Source organism: Pleurodeles waltl, chromosome 5, assembly GCF_031143425.1.
Source record: "Pleurodeles waltl isolate 20211129_DDA chromosome 5, aPleWal1.hap1.20221129, whole genome shotgun sequence".
NCBI classification, from domain to species: Eukaryota; Metazoa; Chordata; class Amphibia; order Caudata; family Salamandridae; genus Pleurodeles; species Pleurodeles waltl.
Genome location: NC_090444.1, coordinates 683181030 through 683206892, shown reverse-complemented (window position 1 = coordinate 683206892; position 25863 = coordinate 683181030). Strand labels below are relative to the sequence as shown.

The 25863-nt window shown below is 47.3% G+C and overlaps 1 protein-coding gene across 2 annotated transcripts in view; it reads right to left on the bottom strand.

The window, feature by feature from the left end:
- Positions 1-25863, bottom strand: part of TULP4 (TUB like protein 4) — a 682961-nt gene that overhangs the window by 59953 nt on the left and 597145 nt on the right. For both annotated transcript variants that reach the window (XM_069234583.1, XM_069234584.1), the window contains exon 14: positions 21127-25121. In XM_069234583.1, the coding sequence (XP_069090684.1) occupies positions 21127-25121 (3995 nt within the window). The remainder of the gene's footprint in view (positions 1-21126; positions 25122-25863) is intronic.

The window sequence follows — 25863 nt, the reverse complement described above, 5'->3', positions numbered from 1 at the left end:
ATATTATAAAATCACAATAGATCATAAATATCTACCTAAGCCCCCAAAAACTGGACGTAGGGAAGTAAACAGCAGTAAATAGCAGAGAAAAATAGAAAAAACTACATTGAAAAACAATGAAGCATTCTTAGCCAATAGGCTGCATGCAGGTTAACACAGGAGAACCATAAAACTTTGGCACCGTGCCTTTAAGACCCTGAGCACCTCCAGTATCCCACCATGCCTCAGGGGTGAAGGGAAGGTGACAGTTGGTTCACAGTTAGGTCAGTTCTTTTTTCCGGCTTCTTCTGAGAGGATCCTGGAGCATTGAGCTCTCAGTTTTTCTGAGTTTTTCTTCAGAAAAATCCTTAAAAATAGTGTTTTTCCTGTTTACTCGATAGATAACATCTTTTGTCTGAGTTTGGAAGTCTTTTTTGACAGAAAATGCCATCTCTTTTTGTAAAATGTCCTTCTTGTGGGAAGAAGAAAGCCCAGTCAGACCCACACTCTCTGTGTATTGTCTGCCTGCCACAGAGTCACTGTCCTGACACCTGCAAGTATTGTAAGAACATGTCAAGGAGGACTCTCAAAGACAGAGAGAAGATCAGGCTACATGGGCTTCAGGAGAGGAAAAAGTCAACATCCTCTTCACTTCCCAGACCTACAGCAGAAGGAATGGCCCGATCGACGTCGACAGGTAGGATTGTGCCTGTTTGTTCTCCATCGACGTCATCGGCACCACCGTCTCACCGGCATAGATCGCCGTCGACGGCGCCCAGACCGACGTCGAGGGACAAAACGTCGAAGCATGGACACAGGGGTACATCTCCGTCGACGGCAGGCCGCCGTTCGGCGTCGAGCCATCTCCGGCACTCCCGTTCGCCGTCGAGAACGTCTCACCCCTTGGCGTCGAAGGACACGACACCAAAAACACCTCGACGGCATGAACATCCGCTGTCGACCACTCGCCACTCAACGTCGAGACACACGACGGCGAGTAGGTCCAGGTCCCGCGATAGGCGATCGGCGTCAAGACACTCTACGGCAAGACCTCCGACGTCAAGACCTTCGACGTCGAGAACAGATCAGCCATCGCAACCTACGACGTCGAGGATGCAATCGACGTCGACACAACCTTCAGCTGTGTCACAGGCAGTAGAGCCAGCGGACAAAGCTCCCTCACCGGTGGTCTCTATAAGGAGTGCATCATCCCATTCCAGAGCATCGGGCATGTTTCTCCCATCACTCTATCACCCAGATGGTTAGAGAGCCTGAATAGACCGGCAGCATCCCCGGATTCACAATACTCTAGGATGTATTCTCCTACTGCCTCATTACCGAGAACGCCATCGCCTACAGCTAGAGCAGGACGGGCTCGTTCTGCTTCTCGTCAGCCGACCACAAGACCTGCACACTCTGCTACAGCCTCTCGGAGCAGGTCCCGTTCCCGAAGGAGAACCAGGTCACGAACACCACGCAGAAGATCACCTTCTTGGTCTTCTTCAGGATCGTCTGTTGGGCGCTACTCCCCCACACTCACAGATTCTCCACCTGCTAGGATTTCCCCGGTGGATGATATCACCACTTTTAATGAGGTTCTTCTAAGGGGAGCGCAGAATCTAAATATTGAGGTACCGGAGCCGGCCACCTCATCCTCAGTTATCTTTGAGACCCTACAACACAGATCAGTCTCGAGAAAACTGCTACCACTAGTACCGGGTTTGCTGCAACCGACTATGGACACTTTTCTGTCTCCAGCCACTCTCAAGTCTGCCCCGGCTAGGATTCAAAAGAAATACAAAGCTCCGGAACAAGATCCTTTATTCCTGCGGAAGGATCCGCCACCGGACTCTGTGATCTTAGCCGCAGCCAGAAAAACACACTCTGTGGCATCATCTTCCACAGTCCCCCCGGGTAAGGAGAGCAGACACCTAGACTCTCTGGGGAGAAAGATGTGCGGTACGGCGGCATCTGCTATGAAGGTCTCCAGCGCCTCAGCACTTCTGGGCAGATATGACCGCTCTCTGTGGGACTCTCTCCACAGATTTACAGAAAAGTTGCCCAGGGAAGATAGACAGGACTTCCAGGAAATCTTGCAGGAAGGGGGCCTAGTATCTAACCAGGTCATCAGCGCGGCGGCGGACGGGGCGGATTTGGCTGCGCATGGGTATGCGCACGGAATCTGCGCTAGGAGGTCTTCCTGGCTACGGCTCACGGGTCTGAAACAGGAAGCACAGCAGCGCATTTTGAACCTCCCATTCAGCGGGAGTTCGTTGTTCGGTACCCACGCGGATGAAGAGATGGCCCGAATGAAAACGGAAGTCGACACGATGAGGGCAGTGGGCCTGGAACGTAAAAAAGACTTCAGGCGGAGGTACAGGCCGTATGACAGACGACCATTCCAGCAGAGGGTTCAAACCCCTCACTGGTCTCAGAGGCCACAACAACGACAGGGACGTCCCCTGTTTCAGGCACGTAGACCCACAAGAGACCGAGGGTCAAGTAGACCTCAACAGTCTACAGCAAAGACACCATCAAAGCAATGAGGCATTGCTTCCCTCAGCACTGTGCACCACTCCGGTGGGGGGAAGTGTTACGCATCATCTTCGCAAGTGGCACTCCATCACAAAAGACAAATGGGTGCTCAATATTGTCGAACATGGCTATTCTCTCCTTTTCAAAAAACCTCCTCCACACTGGCCGCCAGCAAGGTGTTTTCCTTCTCATCTCAGCCTGCTACGCAAGGAAGTTCTCGCACTCCTACAAAAGAAAGCTGTAGAAAAGGTTCCTCCGGCACAAAAAGGAAAAGGGGTGTACTCCCGTTACTTTCTGGTGGCGAAAAAAGGTCAACAGGGCCTCTTCAGGCCAATTCTGGACTTACGGCTCCTGAACAAGTACATAAGAAAACAAAAGTTCAGGATGCTAGCCCTTCACCAGATTGTCCCGCAACTGCATCAGGGAGACTGGATGTGCTCCATCGACCTACAGGATGCATATTGTCACATCCCAATAGCAACCAAACATCGGAAATTTTTACGTTTCCAGATAGCGTCACAGCACTACCAATTCAGAGTCCTTCCATTCGGCCTGAAGTCTGCACCCCGAGTCTTTTCAAAATGTGTAGCAGTGGTAGCGGCACACCTTCGAAGACAAAAAATATTCGTCTACCCCTACCTGGACGACTGGCTAGTGAAGGCCTCATCTCCGGATCAGGCGAGAAAACATCGAGATATCGTTCTAAGAACTTTCGAGTCTCTAGGTCTTCAAATCAACCACGACAAGTCAACCTTGATTCCAACACAAAACCTCCACTACCTGGGAGCGATACTAAACACAGAGCTCCAAAGAGTGTATCCTTCGGAGGAACGACTTTTATCAATCCACAGGAAGTGTCAACAACTATTAACAGCCGATGCACCTACAGCTCGTCAGGTGACATCGCTTCTGGGCTCCATGGCTTCATGCATCTTCATTGTCCCGAATGCCAGGCTACGCATGAGGCCCCTTCAGGAGGCATTAGAGAACAATTGGAGCCAAAAGACTGGTCACTGGGAGGACAGAGTTCGACTACCAGCAGTGGCTTTTCAATCACTACAATGGTGGATGCACAGACCTCACCTGTCGATAGGTTCTCTGTTTCACCAGACAATTCCAGTCGACACTCTGGTAACGGATGTGTCTCTTCAGGGTTGGGGTGCTCATCTGGGTTCCTTCCAAGCTCAGGGTCTGTGGTCCGACAAGGAAAAGAACTATCACATAAATCTACTGGAACTCAGAGCAGTCCATCTGGCTCTCAAATCTTTCTCTCCATTGGTTCAGGGGAAATCTATCCTAATTCAGACAGACAATACAACCACAATGTATTACCTGAACAAACAGGGGGGCACAAGATCACTACCTCTGTCTCGAGAATCCCAAACGATATGGCATTGGCTCCTGGCCAGGGGAATGTCTATCACAGCGGTACACCTGCCAGGTCAGCAAAACGTAGAGGCAGATTTCCTGAGCAGACATCTGGAAGACGCGCACGACTGGGTCCTACACGACGAAGTCGTCGAGGACATCTTCGGTCAATGGGGTCGACCCCAGTTGGATCTCTTTGCAGACGAAACAAACAAGAAATGCCCAGACTTCGCATCCAGGTTCTGCCGTCCGGGATCTCAAGGGAATGCCCTGTTGATCAACTGGTCAGGGACATTTCTCTACGCCTTTCCACCGATTCCCCTCATACCGGCAGTAATCAACAAATTTTACAACTCCAGAACCAGAATGATTCTGATAGCGCCACAATGGCCCCGCCAATTCTGGTACACGGACCTACTCAACTTATCGGAAAGACCTCACAGGAGGTTGCCGTGCAGACCGGATCTCCTGAGCAGAATGGAAGGCAGAATCCTACATCCCAACCTTCCCTCTCTGAGCTTGACAGCATGGCTCCTGAATTCCTACAGTATGGGCACCTAGGGCTCTCACAGGAGTGCATGAGCATCTTGAAAGAGTCAAAACGACCTTCCACGCGGCGTTCTTACGCTTTTAAGTGGAAGAGATTTTACATCTGGTGCTCTCAACAAGGTATAAATCCCATACGAGCTCAGGAGGACGTCATACTGTCCTATTTACTTCATCTGGCGAAGTCTGGTCTGCAGGTATCTTCTATTAAGGTTCATTTGTCTGCGATTACAGCGTATCGTAAGTCGCCTTCTCAGGAATCCTTCTTTACGATACCTGTAGTCAAGGATTTTTTAGAAGGCTTGAAAAAGGTTTTTCCTCCCATTCGGAGACCTTCTCCCCCATGGGAACTGAATGTAGTCCTGTCAAAACTTATGGGCCCTCCTTTTGAACCTATCCACAAGGCCTCTTTACAGCACCTTACGTGGAAGACGGCTTTTTTGGTGGCCATTACTTCAGCGAGGAGGGTCAGCGAAATTCAGGCTCTGTCTTGCAGAGAACCGTACACGGTTTTTCACGATAATAGAGTGGTTCTGCGAACTCACCCATCTTTCCTTCCGAAGGTGGTGTCAGAATTCCATATCAATCAGACTATATCTTTACCGACTTTCTTTCCCAAGCCGGAGACTCCGGCTGAGAAAGCATTGCACTCTTTAGACTTGAAAAGAGTGCTGAAATTCTATTTGGACAAAACAAAACCGATTAGACATTCTAACCAATTGTTTCTAAATTATGGTCATTTAAGAACAGGAGAGGCAGCGTCTAAACGAACGATATCAAGATGGATTGTGTCTTGTATTGTTAACTCTTACCAACTGGCTAATAAGAGATTACTGGCTAGGCCAAAAGCGCATTCCACAAGGGGAAAAGCGGCTACTGCTGCCCTCCTTAACAATGTACCAATTTCCGAGATTTGTAAGGCTGCTACATGGAAGTCTGTGCATACCTTTACTAAGCATTACTGTTTAGACTCGGATGCAAGAGCGGATGCCCAGGTGGGGCAGGCCTCTCTTAGAAATCTATTTGCATGAATATATATCTTTTCCTGCACTTCTTTCAGACAGTCCGCAGAGTTTAGGGATGGGCTTGCTAATCTATTCAATGTTTATGACTATTGATGAGGATCCCCTGGAAGAGAAGGATAAGTTACTTACCTGTAAATCCTAGTTCTCTTCCAGGGGTATCCTCATCAAAGTCATAAACAACCCATCCTCCTCCCCGGACTCAAGTCTCCTGGAAGTGCAGGACAGATTATCTTTCTGATCAGTTACACAGATTGTCACCGTAAAAAAGTACTGACCTAACTGTGAACCAACTGTCACCTTCCCTTCACCCCTGAGGCATGGTGGGATACTGGAGGTGCTCAGGGTCTTAAAGGCACGGTGCCAAAGTTTTATGGTTCTCCTGTGTTAACCTGCATGCAGCCTATTGGCTAAGAATGCTTCATTGTTTTTCAATGTAGTTTTTTCTATTTTTCTCTGCTATTTACTGCTGTTTACTTCCCTAAGTCCAGTTTTTGGGGGCTTAGGTAGATATTTATGATCTATTGTGATTTTATAATATAAAAAAAAAAAAAAAAAAAACTTGCATAGAAATAAAGCATTTTAGCCTATTTATGATTATAGCCTGCATTGCTGTTTTACACATGATAATATGTATGTATTTTATATATATGCTCCGGGGTCCCCGCACAAGGGCAGGAATATTCAATGTTTATGACTTTGATGAGGATACCCCTGGAAGAGAACTAGGATTTACAGGTAAGTAACTTATCCTTAACAACCCTGACTTGAAAATTCTATCAGAAACTGACTGACTGTTTATAGACCTCTTTTCTGTCCTAGCACATAAAAAATTATTTGTGATTTTAAGAACTTCAAGTATATCTCTAGACACTGTGGGTGAGATTTATGAGAAACACAGACATTACCCAGCAAAATTCCACATGGCTGTCCACAAGCCAACTAATTTGGGAGAAACTTGATTTCTACCAAGCTGGCTCCAAACCTACTTGAGCTCCCCACAGGCCTTACCAAGATAATTCTTCTTAGTTATCAACTCAGCTATCCTTGACTCATAACCCACACTGCTGGTACCTAGTACCTACAGAGTGAGAGGAGAGAGCCAGGGCAAAGGTGGAATCCCTAAACGTGGGTGGATAGGCCTTCCTTGCAGACAGGTACCTTTTTGGCTTTCAAACTGACTACCTCATCCACCAGATAATTGTAATAAAGTTGCTTTAAGCAACTGTATCATTTGCTTGTGTATGATTACATAACAAGGCCTCAACTGGCCTCTCTGTATTGTCATGCTGTGAGAAGACCAGTTCACAAAGCTGTAACATTTTGCAGCCGATACCACGTTTTCACATCAAGTACCTTGAAGATAGGGTTGATAACAACCATTTCTTTCTCAGAGGGTAGATGCAAGGGTCTTCCCTTCTTGATGGACTATAATTGAGTCAATGATGTTCATTTAAGATGCCTTGTACAATATATGCATTCAGATACTTGAAACATTTAAAATATGTTCTGAGGGCACTGGAGCTACGGCCTGGAACAAAGACCAATCTTTTGGGACACACATGGTCCACAACATCTACTCAGATACGATGGGCTTTCTTTTGTATCTCCATTAATTCAGTGGATTTAGCCTGGCACTCCAGGTGCACCTAGCTTGATATACTTCTATATTATGTTACATACCAGATAAAAAGAAGGCTCTGAATTAAAGAAAGAAAGAGAATTGTGGTTATCAAGATGGTAATGTCTGTCATATCATACATTACTTTGTTAAACCAATGCACATCAGCTGTGTTCATCATTGCACTGGAATAAACTGTGCCAGATCTGCATGCTGAATCTAGAATGAATGGTAACTGCAAGATAAAATACAAGCAATGTTTTGATAAAATATTCTGCCCAAGCTGATGCTGTATTTCTAGTTTGGTTTAGGAATCTGATTGGAGACAACAAAAAGTTATTTTCCTGTACAAATAGTTCTCCAGCGAGGGATCATCAACAACTACATGCCCTTAGTTTTATCATCTGTCCCAACCCGTGGGCTTGATGTGTGACACACCAACTAATGATTGCTTGGTTCCTGGCATTCCCCTCGGCACAGGAAGCTGATAACTAACTTGTTAATCTGTTTGTCTTTGTCTTATAGGGCCCAAAATCTGTCTATATGTGTCATATATGACCCAAAATATGAAAAGCACATTCCACAAGAGTTTTTGGATTCTGAAAGATAGTTGCCAAAGAAAGTATGAAAATTACAAACCACTTTAAACAGCAAAGCAGGATGCATCTTGAAGATTGTTCTGTGAGGCACGATGATGAAAAACTGTTAAAATATAATCTACCGAAAGGAGCTAGGTTCTAAACCTAATCTCTGAGGTTATTGCAACCAACGAGGCAACCTTTCAAGATTAATAATTTCATTTCAAATAGGGATAGACTCAATAAGCAAATCCATGAACTAGCAAAGAGCAACAGTGAGTTCCCAGGGGTTTAGAAACTAGCAGACAAGAGTTATCCACAAGAAGCTGTATGGAGATCTGATGGGAGCTGTAACTGTATTTAAATTTTAAAAAGCGCTGTCATTATCCAGATGAGGGTCCTGTGAATGATAAAGCTGCATAAAGCAGAATTGATCTGACCAGGGCACAAGTTTACTTAAAGGAGTTTACAATCATTTTCTGCACTGAGGAGGGTAAGAGTTTCCTTCACAGAACGAGAAAAAGCCTTCCCATCCATAGCTGAAAGAAAATAAAAGTGCAATCACCCCTAAATACATTTCTAAAATGAGGGATAACAAGTTATAATCAGGAGACAAACAAAGAGATCTTTCTGATGGATACAACTACCTGTGGATTCCTCACCTAATGAATACTCCCATGGCGCCAGCATTCGACGGAAATCTTCTTCCTAGTCTCTGCACGTCGACGAGGACGTCACTCTAGCCCACGCGACGCCGTCTGACGTCATACAGGCAATAAGAGGTCCTCGACGACGTGCCGACGTCAGTTCCCTTTTTTCCGTGCATTCGAAACGGTTATCTTCGAGGGAGCAACTGTTACTTTCGTGGTTACAGTGTATTTTTTGCTGCGTAGTCCTTCGCTGCAGTAATAATGTCGCAGAGAAAGTCGGGTTTTAAGCCTTGTCGTGAGTGTGGGGGCAAGATGTCAGTTACGGATCCTCACTCCGACTGTCTTTGGTGTTTAAGCTCGGACCACGACGTCTCGACTTGCGATTCATGCCAGCACATGAATCCAAAGGCCCTCAAGGAACGTGAGGCGAAGTTGTTTATGGCGAAGTCGAAGAAAGAAAAACATCATAAGAAGTCTTCTTCGCCAAGGCATCGGCGTCATCGAGACTCCCGGCGCCGTAGAGAATCACGGCGCCATTCGAGCAAGGAGACTCGTTCCAGGTCTTCGGATCGGCGCCGGAGGACTTGGGAGGTCAGTCCCACGGTCACGCCGCATCCATCGACGCCGTTGCCCTCTCCGGCGTCACCGACTTCACCTGGACAGGCGTCGGTGATTGAAGTGGTGCAGCCTCTGGTGTTGTCCCCGGCGTCGCAGACGTCGAGGTCGGGGTCGCCTTCGATACAGGCACCCCAGTATCCGGCTTTTCCCACCCCTGGAGCCGATAGTACTGCATTCCTAAATGCGATGTATACCATCTTCCAACAGATGGCTCCAGGGGGTGCTCCGGCTGGCCCTTTGGCCTTTTCATTGGGTGATCCTGCGCCTCTACGGCCGGCACCCTTTATGCCCTTTCTCCCTTTTGGGAACGTGGGCTCGGCGCCGGTGGCTGCTCCGGTGGCTTCGGAGGGATTGGCCCCGGAGATTTCCATCCCGTCGACGTCGGGATTCCGTCCTGTGACTCCGGTGGGTCCATCCGCTCCGAGTGCTCTTTCATCGGCGCCGAAGTTACCTGTGGCGCCGGACGCGGCGTCGGTGGCTTCTGAAGATCGGCGCCGATCTTCGGCTTCGGCGGAGGCATTGTCGACTCCGCGTATCGAGCAGAGGCTTCATTCGAGGAGACGTGCTCTCCGTTTATTAGAGGAGCAGGAGTACCAACGAGTCCTGGAAGAAGGAGAACTAGAGGACTCGGTTGATGGACTGCATGGTCTAGATACAGCCAGTGGGCTGGACACTTCCCCTGAGTGGGATCTTTCGTCTCCAGGGGAATACACGGAGGAGGCTGCTTCCTTTCATGCAGTGGTACGGAAGGCAGCTAGTTTTCTGGACCTGCCTTTGCCGGTGGCAGAGACAAAACAGAACCTTCTGACAGAGGTGCTTCATCCGGCCTCAGCTGCGGCAGAGCCTCTATTGCCCTTTAATGACGCTTTGCTGGATCCGGTGCAAGAGGTGTGGAAGAGACCAGTATCTTCCCCAGTGGTTCATAGAGCCGTAGCCAGGAGGTATCGAGCTGCACCAACTGACCCTGGCTTTCTTTCTAGGCACCCTACACCGGAGAGCTTTGGTGGTGCAGGCCTCCTGTTCATCCAAATCAGCGCCTGGTTCTTTCCTGACGGTGCCTGGGGACAGAGACTCGAAGAAACTGGATGCGCAGTCCAAGAAAATCTTTTTGTCCTGCAGTCTGGCGTTGAAGGCCACCAACGCAACTTGTATCCTGGGGAGATATGTTCATGCTCTTATGGATGACATTTCCTCATCATTTACGGAGCTTCCCCAGGGTCTTTTGGATGTTGTTTCAGATGCCCAGGCTGCTGCGACCCAGATTATTCAGGCTGGGCTGGATACGACCGACTCGGTGGCCAGAGCAATGGGCACGACTGTGGTGGTAAGGAGACAGGCCTGGCTCCGTAATTCGGGGTTTTCTGCAGATGTGCAGTCAACCCTATTGGATCTCCCTTTTGATGGGGACAAGCTGTTTGGCGCCAAGGCAGATTCGGCCTTGGAACGTTTTAAGGAGAGCAGGGCCACAGCCAAATCGCTAGGACTCCAAGCTCCTTCTTCCTCTGCCTCTTCCAGGATTTTCAGGAGGTTTCGGGAATTTGGGCGTGGCTCTTCCTCCTCTTCCTTTCGGGGGAGATTCCAGCAACCTGCCTCTTCCCATCCCTATAGATCTTTTAGAGGGAGAGGGAGGGCCCGCACCAGAGGAGCCTCTCAGCAGCACTCTGCCTCTTCCTCGTCCTCTGGAGGGGTGCAGCAGGGAAAGCAGCCTTAGGCTTCCACCGTTTCCCACTCACTCCTCTCCTGTAGGGGGAAGATTACAGCATTTTCTCCGCAAGTGGAAGACTATTACAACGGACACTTGGGTTCTCAGTATTGTGGGAAAAGGCTACACCCTTCCCTTTCGGGAGTTCCCGCCCCTCATCCCGCCCCGCCCATCTTATTGTTCAGAAGAACACCTCCTGTTGCTAGAACAGGAGGTACAAGTCCTCCTTTCAAAGGGCGCAGTAGAGTTGGTCCCAGAGCAGGAAAGGGGTCGAGGTTGTTACTCAAGGTATTTCCTGATTCCCAAGAAGGATGGTCGGTTGAGACCAATCCTGGACCTGAGGATCTTGAATTGGTTCCTCAAACAGGAAAAGTTCAAGATGCTGACCCTAGCTCAGGTGCTTTGGGCGTTGAACAAGGAAGATTGGATGGTGTCTGTCGACTTGCAGGATGCTTACTTTCATATCCCGATACTCAAGTCACACAGGAAGTATCTCCGGTTTATGGTGGGATCGCAGCACTATCAGTTTGCGGTCCTTCCGTTTGGTCTTACTTCAGCACCTCGAGTCTTCACGAAGGTGATGTCGGTGGTTGCGGCAGAGCTCAGAAGGAAGGGGATAGCAGTATTCCCTTACTTGGACGACTGGTTGATCAAAGCCAAGTCGCCGGAGCTTGTGTTGCATCAACTGCAGTCAACGACTCAGTTGTTGTTCGACCTGGGTTTTTCGGTGAACGAGCCCAAATCTCACCTGGAGCCCTCTCAGCGCCTCCTGTTCATAGGGGCAGTACTGGATACAACATTGAGTTGAGCCTTTCCTCCGCCTCAGCGGATTCAAGATATTCAGGAATTGGTTCCAATGTTTCGAAATGGAGCGGTAGTTCCAGTCCTCAAGGTCCTTCGTCTGCTCGGTCTGTTTGCCTCCTGCATTCTGTTGGTCACGCATGCTCGCTGGCACATGAGGGCTCTTCAGTGGTGCCTCCGAAGGCAGTGGTCTCAACACAAAGGAGATCTAGAAGGTGCTGTCAAGATCTCCAGAGATGCTGCTGTGGACTTGAAGTGGTGGATTGCGAGCAACAATCTTTCACAAGGAAAGCCGTTCGCGCAGTCGCCACCAGTGGCCACGGTCATAACGGATGCTTCCACTCTAGGGTGGGGAGCTCATCTGGGGGATCTGGAGATCAAAGGCCTTTGGTCTCCAGAGGAGCAGATGTTTCATATCAATCTGTTAGAGTTACGGGCTGTACGTCTGGCTCTCAAGGCCTTCCTCCCTTCCCTTCGTGGTCAGTCGGTACAGGTCCTGACGGACAATACTACCACGATGTGGTACATAAACAAACAGGGAGGAGTAGGGTCGCACCTTCTCTGCCGAGAAGCTCTTCGACTATGGTCCTGGGCAAAAGACCATCAGATTTGCTTGGTAGCAAATCATCTGGCCGGGGTCTTGAATGTACGTGCGGACGGTCTCAGTCGCCAATTCTCGGCAGACCACGAGTGGCGTCTCCATCCAGATCAAGCCTGTTTGATCTTCCAAAGGTGGGGGTTTCCTCGGGTAGATCTGTTTGCCACTCTGGAGAACGCGCATTGTCCGTTATTCTGCAGCCTCCAGTATCCGATGCAGGGAGCGTTAGGGGACGCGTTTCAAATAACCTGGTGCGGCCAGTTGCTTTACGCGTTTCCTCCCATACCCTTGATTCCTCGAGTATTGAGGAAGATTCGCCAAGACCGGGCGCTAGTCATCTTAATAGCTCCGGATTGGCCAAGGAGGGTGTGGTACTCCGACCTTCGCCAACTCTCAATGTGCCCTCCGCTCAGTCTCCCTTTCAGGGCAGACCTCCTCTCGCAGTCGCAGGGGCAGGTTTTACACCCCAACCTCCAGAGTCTGCACCTACATGCCTGGAGATTGAACGGGGCAACCTGAGTTCCTTCTCTCTCCCGCCTGATGTAGTGGATGTTATATTAGCGGCCAGGCGACACTCCACTAAATCTATCTACGCTAATAGGTGGTATAAATTTGTTGCGTGTTGTGGAGAGAGGCAGATTGATCCCTTACATGCTCATCTATCGGACGTTTTGTCTTTTGCTCTCTCTCTAGCGCAGAAAGGTTGTGCAGTGGCTACCATTAAGGGTTATTTGTCGGCCTTGTCAGCCTTCATTTGTCTTCCAGACCAACCATCGTTATTTAAATCCCCTATTGTTATCAGATTCTTGAAAGGTCTTCTAAATAAATATCCTCCAAAACCATTCGTTATGCCGCAATGGGATTTGTCCTTGGTCCTGACTTTCCTCATGGGGTCCCCTTTTGAGCCTATGCATTCTTGCCCCTTAAGGTATTTGGTTATAAAAACAGTTTTCCTGGTAGCTATAACATCTGCAAGGAGAGTGAGTGAGTTGCAGGCCTTATCGGTAAAGCCCCCTTACACAACTTTTTATGGGGATAAGGTGGTGTTGAGGACCAAGGCTGCTTTCCTCCCGAAGATTGTTTCACCCTTCCATTTGGCTCAGACTATTACTTTGTCCACCTTCTATCCTCCGCCTCATCCTTCTAAAGAGGAAGAAAGACTGCACCGTCTGGACCCAAAGAGGGCGTTGAGCTTCTTTATTGATAGAACAAAGGATTTCAGGCTGGAGGATCAGCTGTTCATCGGGTACGTGGGCAAGAGGAGAGGAAAGGCAGTCCACAAGAGAACACTCTCCAGGTGGGTGGTTCTTTGCATTAAAATCTGTTACTCTTTGGCAAAGAAGGACCCTCCTGAGGGCATTAGAGCTCATTCCACCAGAGCTAAGTCGGCCACTTCGGCCTTGGCCAGGGGTGTTCCTGTGGTTGACATCTGCAAGGCCGCAACTTGGTCGTCCCTTCACACTTTTGCGAAACATTACTGTTTGGACTCTGAGGTCAGAAGGGACGGCCATTTTGCACGGTCAGTGCTGCAGGATTTCTTGGTTTGACCATTTAGGCACCCGCCACCGGGCGTGGTACTGCTTTGGGACTCTATTCATTAGGTGAGGAATCCACAGGTAGTTGTATCCATCAGAAGAACGAGTTACTTACCTTCGGTAACGACTTTTCTGGTGGATACATTAGCTACCTGTGGATTCCTCACGGTCCCACCCGCCTCCCCGTTGCCTTTCTGGTCTTACCAAGTAATCCTTGAGTGCGCTCCTCTTGGTCTTCAAGGTTGCAATAGACGTTGTATATATGGATACGTGTGTATATTATCTGTATATATATATATATATATATATATATATATATATATATATATATATATATCTTTGTGTACATACATGATTTGCATATATTTGTTTGTTATATTAAATTTACAGCTATTCATTGCAATATTGTGTATTTTACAAGGTTATGGGATGTTGCCTTGCTCTTTCATTGCATTGGGTGGTTGTTCTCATGCACGTAAAAAATGTTGGTACTGACGTCGGCACGTCGTCGAGGACCTCTTATTGCCTGTATGACGTCAGACGGCGTCGCGTGGGCTAGAGTGACGTCCTCGTCGACGTGCAGAGACTAGGAAGAAGATTTCCGTCGAATGCTGGCGCCATGGGAGTATTCATTAGGTGAGGAATCCACAGGTAGCTAATGTATCCACCAGAAAAGTCGTTACCGAAGGTAAGTAACTCGTTCGTTAGGGACATAGTTATAAATTTGTCCTGGAGATAGAAGGGAACTAATTTGGTGACTGCACGATAAGTGAGACATAATATTTTGAATAAACATATTTTGTCAACAGGAAGCCAATGGAATTGGTGTCTGTGATGGGAAAAGGGAGTCTGATATCCCAGACCAAAAGTTAAGTAAACGGCAGTGTTTTTGATCAGTCGGAGTTTTGTAGCTAATTCTTTGGAGACCCTGTTGCAACACTCAAGTCTAGAAATAATGAGAACCCTACACACTAGTATGAGATATATTAGCGATAGAAAAGGGGACATTTCTTCAGCATGTAGAGAACGATAAAACATGCACAGGTAATCTTGCTAACCTGAGGTAAAAAAAAAGCTTTGGCAATGAAAAAGTGAATATTTCTAATAGTGGTGCTGGGGCCAAGATCCGAAGGCCACCAGTCGTCTGGCCAGATGGTGTTAGACTGTCCTAGAACCAGCACTTCTAATTTGTCAGTGTTAATTGTAAGGGCACTGGAATGCATCCATTTGGCTACTCCTGAGTGAAGCTGGCCTGATTTACGTCATTCGGCCCACTTAAACTAATGATGAATTGAGTATTGTAAACATACATCATGAATAACATAGCCAAATAGCTGAATCAGGATCAGGTGAGCCAAAGGTGCCACACAGATGTTAAACAGTGTGGGGCTTAAAGAAGAGCCCTGCAATACCTTTCTGATATTAGACATAGAAGAGTGCTTTTGTCCTGCTGCTTAAATAAAAAGCAAGTGCGATCACAGCTGAACCTGACACTAATCCCATGCAGCCAATTTATAAGCACTTCTTGAGAAATAGTGTCAAAGGCTGTAGACAGGTCCAGAAGGATTAAGGCTGTGCTGCCACCTTGTTCTAGGACCCAGGGCTGTTCATCAACCAATGCTACAATTGCTTACTTTGTGCTATAACATAATCTAAAACTAGGCCTTAGACTACATTTGGATAATTAATGTAATTTTAGGAATTTCACATTACTCGTTCAATTCATGTCATTACGCGTCATTATGCGCCATTCGTTGTATAAGCTTAAAGCAAATGCGGCAAGCAATATACAAATGTACCACAAACGCAAAGGAAAAACAGAACTTCAGCAGCTATTTTTAACATGCTTTATTTGTTCACTTTTTTAGGGTGAAATGCATCCTTGTAGCAACAATTAATGGGGGGACACACTTTGCGCTAAAATAGAGCGTGAAATGAAGAATGTACATTTAAAATAATTAAACCTAGTTGCGCTTAATTTTGCGTAAATTTTGCGCAATTGCAACAATTTCGCACACCTTTCTAAACATGATTGGGCAGACTCTAAGATGATATTTTACTGAAGGAAAGAGACGAGGACACAGTTAATAAAATTTCAACGTATCTAATAGGGGCTGGAAACAATGAGATAGGACGATATGTACTAGGAATGTTTGCATCATCCAACATTTTTTTTCTAGGATAGGTTCAACCACAGCATGTGTTCAACTAAGGGGGACTACAGCAGTACCAAGAGAGGCATTACATACCAGAGTGAAAACTGGAGTTAAGTTCTCAATACCAACATGAAGAATATGAGCTGAGCAGGCTTCCTGAAGAGACTCAGTTTAATAGAGAGGTCGGAGAAGCAGTTAGTTGTCAACTGAGTGAAATTAGTCAAGAACTGATTTGACCTCACAGGATTCAAACTGTTCTCATCATTCTTGACCAAGAAAGCAGAGTTGACACAAAAATTCAGGCACAAAGTATCAATATTCCCCCAAAATATATTTTGGCTAGTTTTCTGCTCAATTCAGTGCAGTTTAGAGTTAGTAAAAACTTGGATCTTCACTAAGAGATAATTTGCGTTGGCCAATCTATTCATTGGATTATAATGGAATAACGCCGATAAATACATAACTTGCTGTCTGCGTAGTTTTTACATCTCCGCAGTCGCTCAAGCATTTTACATTACCTTTCAAAGCAGTTTAAATCCTCTAAGAACACAAGGTTTCCAGATGGTGAGGTGTCCATGACATAATAGGGGACAATAATTTTAATGAGCTGTGCAGCCAATCATCCACGGTTTTTAATCACACTGACATCCTTGTCATCAATATCAAATCTAGGGGTGAAGGCAACCAGTGCTGTATCGAAAGTCTCTTTCATACTTTTGTTTCATACACATCTTCTCCATACAAGCCAGGATAGTTGTTTCTTGGGAGGGCTGTCCAAATTCTAGGTGAACTGAAGAAAGAAATGGTTGGTCCAGCGAGTAGACTACAAGTTTATTCCCATTAATTATCCAAGGAAGAAAATATAAGAATGATTGTATGACCATTCATATAAATGGGACCCTATTCAAACTGAGAAAGCCTTAGCAATTTACAATTGTCCAACATATTACCTGCATTTAGATGCTATAAGCAATATGTCGAAATGTTAGCATCCCTCACTTTTAACACATTGGAGGAGGCCAAATCTAAAGGTGATACAAATTCAAGAAATTGATATCTTAAATTAGAATTAGGAGGAGGATGCCAATAAACCAGAATACAGTTAATGAACAAGAAGCTGATAATTCCAGCTTATAGCCAAGCAATGTAGCCATAGTAAAGATATTGAGAGCTAGTTGCTGTACCAAAGAACTAGACAGAAGTTCTGGTAACACATCTGCCTCATTTCACCGGCACCCTCAGGATCATGGCGGAAACAAGAATGCACAAGTTTTTCCTTTGTTGTTTGTTTTAACAGGATTTGAGAGAAGATATATCTTGATGTCCTGGAAAAAAGCATTCTACAAGGACTTCCAAATTAGCAGCCTGGATTTGTGAAGATGCTTTTCCTGTTAAGGAAACCAAAAACCCTGGGCTGAGTGATCCCCCAGATGCGTGCCCTAACCATTTAGAGTTGCATCTGTGAGCACTGTCGCCCGATGAGTCGTTCATTGCAAAACGGACCCCTGTTCTCCAGATCCATCTATCCACCAATACTGAGACCGAAGTACATGAGGGAACAGGATGATTCTTTCCTTCCAATGCTTCCCCCCTCAATAGCCTACTTCAGACTGACAGATTCCTGTATAGGCTGCATGTGAAAATGCAAGTTCACAACATTCCTAACAAAGAAGCCACCTTTCAGACCTACTGGTGTCTCCTCAACTCCAAAATCTTCCTCTGAAACAAGAGGCATATTTTCAGGCAGTAAGGGACATTTGTTTATCGGTCCAGCGTAGATCCGAGAAAGTTAACCTTATTCTAGTGAATTGTATGATTTCTCCCAACGGATGGAAACCTCAGGAAGTACAGAAGCAAAACCTTTGTTTGAAGGGCATTAATGGCCTCCTCCTACAATGGCAGCCAGATGTCTAGGTAAGTATATTTGTGAACTCCTTCACCTATGGATAGGGGATGCCAAAACAGCCAAGCATTCTGTGAAAAAATGTGAAACTCCAAAGGTAATTATGGGGTGCACTTCTTGTCGGAAAATGGAAGTAAACATCTGAAGATTGTTTGCGACCAAAAAATACCCTAGACTGAGCTAACGAACTATAGGGTCATCACTTTGAATTTTTCCCCTGGAAAGACGCTTAGTGAGGTATTTAAGAGCTAGAATGAGCCACGTGTTCCTGTTCATTCATTCTGTGTCATCCAGAAAATACGTGAGAGAAAGGCACTCCTTCCAATCATTTTTCTGAAGAAACTAAGCAACTTCTTTCCAAACATAAGTGAGATGCTCTTTTGTGTCAAACGTCTTCTTGGGGGTATACAGCGAGGATGAGGAAGTTTGAAAATAGGAGCTGTCCACAATGGCGATAACCTCCAGCACTCAAGAGTCTGCCATAACTCCTTCCCGGTAACATTGCACACTGCCTCACATAGTGGTTCTGGAACCCATTGTTGCTTTAATTGATCAGCTATCTTCCAAGTGCAAGGGACAGAAGAAGAACCTCCATTACTTTATCTAGCTCTCTGAGCTGCTGCCGGCCTGAGGCCTGAACCCTGCTAGAAATGGTGTCCTGAAAAGATACATGATTCTTTCTTAAGGTTTAGCTGGATTCCTGGGCTCCAACCTAAAAGATCACATTGGTTCAGACTCAGTTCTCATCCCCTATATCTCTGCATCTATGTGTGGTCCAAAGAAAGAGCAACTAGAAAAAGGTAAGTCAGCAATGAGAAGTTGAGCCTCAGATCATAGGTCTAATAGCGAGACTACGTGTGTTCCTTGGGGACACACCCCAGGCAGCGCTATGCCTACAGTATCGAACAGGGAATAAATAAGGATAATGGCAGACCTTCAATCTTCTTATTATTGAAAAAAATCGAAAAAACAAGTTATGTATCACAATGTTTTATTTAAAAAAAAAAAAAATGAGTGGCATTTGTGATGTCCACCCTGACGACGATTTCTAAGGTGTGAAGCTGGACAGATTCCCTTGGTGGAGAAGCTGCCATTTAACTCTCATGAGGGTACCTGATTTGTTGGATCAGTTTGGGAGTGAATGCTGACATCCACTGCTAGGTGGCCCTTAACTTAAGGTAAAGGAGCACCCCTTACTGAGGGAGAGTTGTGTTTTATTTCTTACGACTATGTAACTTCCAATATATCCAGTTGCCTAACTGTAGCTGGTGTTGCAAATTTATTAGTGGAAAAATGGGGGTATGGCATTTCAATATCTTAATTCTAGAGAATTAATGACACATCATTGTTAAAGGTTATGGTATGTTATGCGCTCATATTCCGGCTGGATAGAATTAGCTTCCTCTGCGTGTGTTCTCATGCCCAAACAACGTGAAGGTGTCAGAGCTCGGCCACAGACAATTTGTTTATGGGTGAGAAAGAATGGACATGGCAGCAGATTTTTGGGGAAGGGGGCGTGAAACTGCCCATCAACTGTGACCCTTCAGGTCCATCTTTCAACAATTTATTGCTAAAGGGGCTGCGTCTCTAACAGAGGTATGAATCATGAAAAACTCTGTCATGTCATAACCGTCATCCTATTCTCTTTTCACAAGAATTCCAGGGAATAAGATCTCTGCCCTAAATTAGCTTACTTCAAATCAATTTCTTTAAATGGATTTATGAGCACGTACGTTCAAGAACGTGGAGTTTTTCAAGTTTACGTTCACTGCCGGAGCCCGACTCCCTTGTTACTAGGTAAAGGAGGCTTAAAAGTATTTTACAGGGTTATGGGGTGAACGTCTATGTATGGGCATGCGCAGGTTTGTAGTAACACCTGGAAGTTCATGTAGCATTTATGACAAGAACACAATTCCCAAGACAGTAGGGAACTACACTTTTTAATAACATGCTTGTGCTGACCTAAATAATATGTTTAGTACAATCCTAATTCGTTTCAACACGTGAAGCTAGCTACTCCAAGTCATCAGGCTGAGAAGGCTCTCCTTTATTCAGTTCGAAGTAAAATGCTGGTGATAGTCCACCAAAAATCGGTCAAGTGTGAAAGGCATGTAGAGACACAGAATGACCCTAAGTAAAATTGGGCACTTATCTATGATTTAATAAAGAAGGGCCAAGCATATCTGCAATCTAAATAGACTGAAGGGTGAGGCACGCAGAAGATACATACAGTTGGTAGAAACTTGGCTGCTAAGACCACGCATCTTAGTCACTTAAAAAAATGCTTAGAGCCCCCTCGCCGACATCGTACGCAAGCACGACATCATCATCACCTCCTACGCCGACGACACCCAACTTGTACTCTCCCTCACCAAGGACCCCGCCAGCGCCAAGACCAACCTACAAGAGGGTATGAAGGACGTCGCAGATTGGATGAGGCTCAGCCGCCTAAAGCTGAACTCTGAAAAAACGGAAGTCCTCATCCTCGGCAACACCCCGTCTGCCTGGGACGACTCCTGGTGGCCCACGGCCCTCGGCACCGCACCGACCCCCGCAGACCACGCCCGCAACCTCGGCTTCATCTTGGACCCTCTTCTCACCATGACCAAGCAAGTCAACGCCGTGTCCTCCGCCTGCTTCCTCACTCTCCGCATGCTCCGTAAGATCTTCCGCTGGATCCCCGCCGACACCAGAAAAACCGTGACCCACGCCCTCGTCACGAGCCGCCTGGACTACGGCAACACCCTCTACGCCGGGACCACAGCCAAACTCCAAAACCGCCTGCAACGCATCCAAAACGCCTCGGCCCGCCTCATCCTCGACGTACCCCGCAACAGCCACATCTCCGCACACCTGAGACACCTGCATTGGCTCCCAGTCAGCAAAAGGATCACCTTCCGTCTTCTCACCCACGCACACAAAGCCCTCCACAACAAGGGACCGGAATACCTCAACAGACGCCTCAGCTTCTACGTCCCCACCCGCCCCCTCCGCTCCGCTGGCCTCGCACTTGCTGCCGTCCCTCGCACCCGCCGCTCCACGGCGGGTGGGAGATCTTTCTCCTTCCTGGCGGCCAAGACCTGGAACTCCCTCCCCACCAGCCTCAGGATCACCCAGGACCACTCCGCTTTCCGGAGACTCCTAAAGACTTGGCTGTTCGAGCAGCGATAACCCCCCCTTTCCCCCCTAGCGCCTTGAGACCCGCACGGGTGAGTAGCGCGCTTTATAAATGTTAATGATTTGATTTGATTTGATTCCAGTAAAGCCGTTTAACGGTGCTGTTTACACTACTTGAGAATGAAGAAAGATCATTGAACTAAGACATTTTAAAAAAGCATGATAACATTTTGATTCAATATTAAGTTCAAAATATCCTTGAGTGAACTTAAGGTAGAACAAAAAAATAAAATCTGGTCCCATGTAGTTTTCCTTTTTTTGTGATAGTGGATAAAGTCAGTATGAATGGAAAAACAGCGTTTCTTTTAGATACCTCAAACATAACACATTGTCTTACCTGTCTCCCTTCCAGTTCAATCTGGAAGTTTTTTGCAGACTCCTGAGTGACCCGCCCTCCGAAGTCCAACTGGTACACTTGCGTTGCTTCATTCCACAATGGCTGCTTATTCGCCATCACATACACAAACCCTTGACTGCCAAACCTCCCATCTTCCTTCTCATTGGCCTTCCTGCATTTGAACTCATCCAGCTCGCTGCCTGTCCTTAAGTTTCTTTTATTTTTCCATCCCTTCTTATTGCTCTGGTTCTGGTTCATCAGCTCATCCCCGCTAATAAAAAGCTCTGGCTCACTCTCCGAACTGTCCTGGAACTCATTTGTCTTATTAAGCTTCTTGCTTTTAAGTTGGTCCTTCTGACTCTTCACTTTCTTTTTCTCCCTTCCCAGTCTGGGGCTGGAGATCAGAGAGTTAAAGTCACTCAAGGTTCTTGCTTCCTTTTTTACCTTCCCTTCTGTGATTGCAGGCACATTTCCTTCCTCTGCTCTACTGTCCAAACGCTTACGGTTCTTTTTGCCAAATTTGTCTGCCCGCTGTGGCACTGGGCTCTCAGTTAGGGACAGGACCTCTTGAAATGCGTCTGCAGTTTCGACCATAACTTCTGTGCCTGAGCGACTCTGTGAATCTGCTGGAGGGGATGATAAAGCAGGCTTCTCCACTGCAGAGTGAGGTTTAGGAGAAAGAGTACCAGTAGAGGCTGGCATTGGTGGGCAAGTATTATAAGAATTCCATGGGTGCAAGGCTATTGCTGGAAGCTGTAAATTAGAACAAGCGCTGCTTCCTGGATACATAGGGGGCATTGGGCAAGACGAAAGATTAGGTGGGTAGCCTGGCTGGAGCACTAAGTTTGGGTCAGGTTGTGCAAACTGCATAGGGGCTGATGCTTCCTTGGGGGAGAAAGGGGCTTGAATTCCCTGAAGGGGAAGGGTATTGTAGTTTCCCGGGTAGGGAGGACCAACACCATAATTAAGGGGGAAAGTGCCTGAAGGGCTAGTTGGGGATTTTGGGGAAACAAATGGCATGCGGGTCATATCCACAGACTGGGGCTGTGCCATTGCCAGGGGGGGAGGCTTATGAGGGTTTGGCACTGAATTTTGGGATGTTCTTTCCTGGGGAACCCAGATGTCCTCATTAACCACAGGGTCCCACTGATAAGGTGGTGGTCGCTTCACTCCCAGACCAGCTTCAGTCAGAGTTCTATGCCGCAGTGACTTCTCCATTTGACAATGCTGTGCAAGTGACTCATCCTCTGTAAATGCAGAGTTGACATACTCTGTCCGATCTCGACAGCTCTCAGCTGGGCTTAAAAGATTGTATGAAGATTGGGAGGTCAAAGGTGAAGTACTGGTCGAATGCACAATAACGGTGCTTTGATGAGCACCACTTCCTGAAGGTAAATCAGATCTATTGTTACTAATAGTGTTGCTATTTGTATTGGTAGTGTTGTTGTTACTGCTGCTGCACTGGCTGCAGGTATATAAAGCTGCAGGGGTCCTCTGCTGGTACTGGGATGTTACAACATTGCTTTTTGCTTTTGGAGGATGCGGCAAAGTAGCCCGCTGATTATCGACTAGTTGAGACATTTTCAAGGCAGCCTCTCTGCTATTCCTTCGCAGTGTTGCATGGATAATACTACTGTCTAATCTCTGACCTGCATTTCTTCCCTGAGCCAACTGGCTGGCGATCTCAGGGTAGGGAGGTGGATCTCCTGATGGTATAGAATAGCGGGGAACTGTAAGTCGGTTGAGGGTAGCACTGGTGCATGGCTGCTTAACTTTTTTTTCAGTGGCAGAAACTCTCAAGGTAGCAGAACTGCCAGGTCCCGGCAGAGTATAGGTGTTGTTCTGCGAGCACAGCATCCGAGTTCGAGGCCGGCACACCTCTTCTACATTACCACTGCTATCGAATGTTGTTATCCTCTCATAACCCACTGGAGTCTGGTAGTTTCCTGGTGAAAAAAGTGAGAAGTCTCCCCTTTTGAGGTAAAGTTCCAAAGAAGACTGCAGAATTGGAGGGGGAGGTGGAGCTGCAGTTGGTGGGGCCGGAATAGTGCCTGGGTATGGAGGAGGAGGATTCATCTTTGTCATTTGAATTTCTGCTGCTGAGTTAAAAATAAGGCCATCGGCTTCTGCACACTGCTGAGATGGTCGTGCTACTTTAGCTTTCTGTAAGGGTTCATGGTCTCTTTCCCCATGATCCACTATTGACATCTGGACTGCCCCCTGTTGATGGTGTGGAGGGGCTGGGAGAGAAAGTTGTTGAGAGGAGGCCTGAGTAGGCTGCGGATGAGGTGGTGCTTGGAAAGAGTGTTGATGAGGGAGGGTCTGGAGGGGCTGCTGATGAGCCGGTGCTTGGAGGGGGTGCTGCTGAGGGTAAGAGAGCAATGGGTGTGGATGAGATGGTGCTTGGGGAGGGTGCTGTTGAGTGGGTGCCTGAAGTGTGTGCTGGTGAGAAGGTGCCTGTAGGGATTGTGGTTGAGAAGGAGTTTGAAAGTTGTGCTGCTGAGGAGGAGCCTGATGGGTATGCTGCTGAGAAGGTGGCTGGTGGACATTCTGTTGATGGGGTACTTGGTGGGCAAACTGTTGAGCAGGTGTCTGGTGGGCATGCTGCTGAGAGAGGGGCACCTGGTTGGCATGCTGCTGAGAGGGTGGCATCAGGTGGGCATTCTGTTGATTGGGAGCCTGGTGTGCATACTGTTGAGAAGGAGTCTGATGAGCGTGTTGTTGAGGTGGCACTTGGTTGGTGTGCTGTTGAGGTGGTATCTGGATGATGTGCTGCTGAGGTGGCACGTGGTGGGCCTGCAGTTGAGGTGGCACCTGGTGGCCATGCAGTTGAAGCGGCCCTTGCTGGCCGTGCTGTTGAGGAGGCCCCTGGTGGCCGTGCTGTAGAGACAACCCCTGGTGGCCATGCTGTTGAGACAGACCCTGGTGGCCATGCTGTTGAGACTGCCCCTGGTGGCCATGCTGTTGGGACTGCCCCTGGTGGCCATGCTGTTGAGACAGCCCCTGGTGGCCATGCTGTTGAGACAGCCCCTGGTGGCCATGCTGTTGAGACAGCCCCTGGTGGCCATGCTGTTGAGACAGCCCCTGGTGGCCATGCTGTTGAGGCGGCACCTGGTGGCCGTGCTGCTGAGGCGGCACCTGGTAGCTGTGCTGCTGCAGCAGCCCCTGGTGGCTATTCTGCTGCGGCAGGCCCTGGTGGCCATGCTGTTGAGCTGGCCCCTGGTGGCCGGGTTGTTGCAGCAGCCCCTGGTGGCCGGGTTGTTGCGGCAGCCCCTGGTGGCCGTGTTGTTGCAACAGCCCCTGGTGGCCGTGTTGTTGCGGCAGCCCCTGGTGGCCGTGTTGTTGCGGCAGCCCCTGGTGGCTGTGTTGTTGCGGCAGCCCCTGGTGGCCGTGTTGTTGAGGCGGCCCCTGGTGGCCGTGCTGCTGAGGCGGCCCCTGGTGTCCATGTTGTTGAAGTGGCCCCTGGTTGCCATGCTGTTGTGGAAGTCCCTGGAGAGCATGTTGCTGAGGGAGTGCCTGGAGGGAATGCTGATGGAGGGGTGCCTGGAGGGAATGCTGATGAGGAGGTACCTGAAAGGGATGCTGTTGAAGCTGTGTCTGGAGAGCATGCTGTTGAGGAGGTGCCTGGAAAGAATGCGGTTGAGGTGGGACCTGGAAGGGGTGTTGCTGAAGGGGTGTCGGGAAGGGCAGCTGTTGAGGAGGTGCCTGTATCAATCTTCCTATTTCCACACCACCAAAAATAACTTGTCCAGGATTTGAGTAGCGATTGGCAACTGGGTACTGGATATTAGGGTCCCCTCCATGGTCTGTCGATCCTGAAGATGATGTTTGATTGGTCAAAACATCCAACTGTACGTTTTGATTAGCTAACAAAGACTGAACCAATCCAATGCTTTGAGTAGGTGACATAGCTTGAGCAGAACTATGGATAGGGGCAATTGGGATATTCACAGTGCATGGTGGATTGTTCTCAGGAATGCCAGATGCTCCAGTCACTGCAAGATAAATGAAAAACAAAATGGCTTACAATAACACTAAAATAAATCAGTGTAGCACATGTTTTAATAATAAAGTACATCCAAATTAACACAAAGAAGAAAAGTCCAATGATTGCAATGTCAAGAACATCTGCCCAATTACTCTTTGGAAGGGCAAATACTCCCTTAAAGCAATCTTGCAGGATGTAAGTGGGTTATAAATACCCAATAAAAGGTATAAAAAATCCAATTTGTAAGGAAGAAAGAACATTACAGGCTGTAGAGTTTCATTAAAATAGAAAGTGGAGTTGAAGAAAAGCTTTCAATAAAAGATAGCTGATAAAAATATTTGTTTTGGTAAAAACTCCACAAATAAGACGAATTTGTTTGCTAACTGGTATATTTTACTGAGTGAAATCTCATTTTGTCTTCCTATATACTACAACTAATATTCAGAAACTGAAATCCTATACTGTTTCTTTAACAAATTAAATCCCAATCCCTTTCCTTTAACATAGGCAGGAGAAAACCGGCCACCCAAACCTTGCAGCTTTTGCTTGCAACTGGGGAATGGTTCTTCGATTTGTGATCTATCAATTACCGTCCAAGTAAACGTGTTTTCCAAAACAGAATTTCACCATATTCGTTTTCAAAAAAGAATTTCTGCTGTTATGCCACTGCTCTCGGAAGAGGGTCCTAATACTCATAGTCTTCATTTGCCATGTGGACTGCCCATATTACAGCCTGTAGGCAGGCCTCC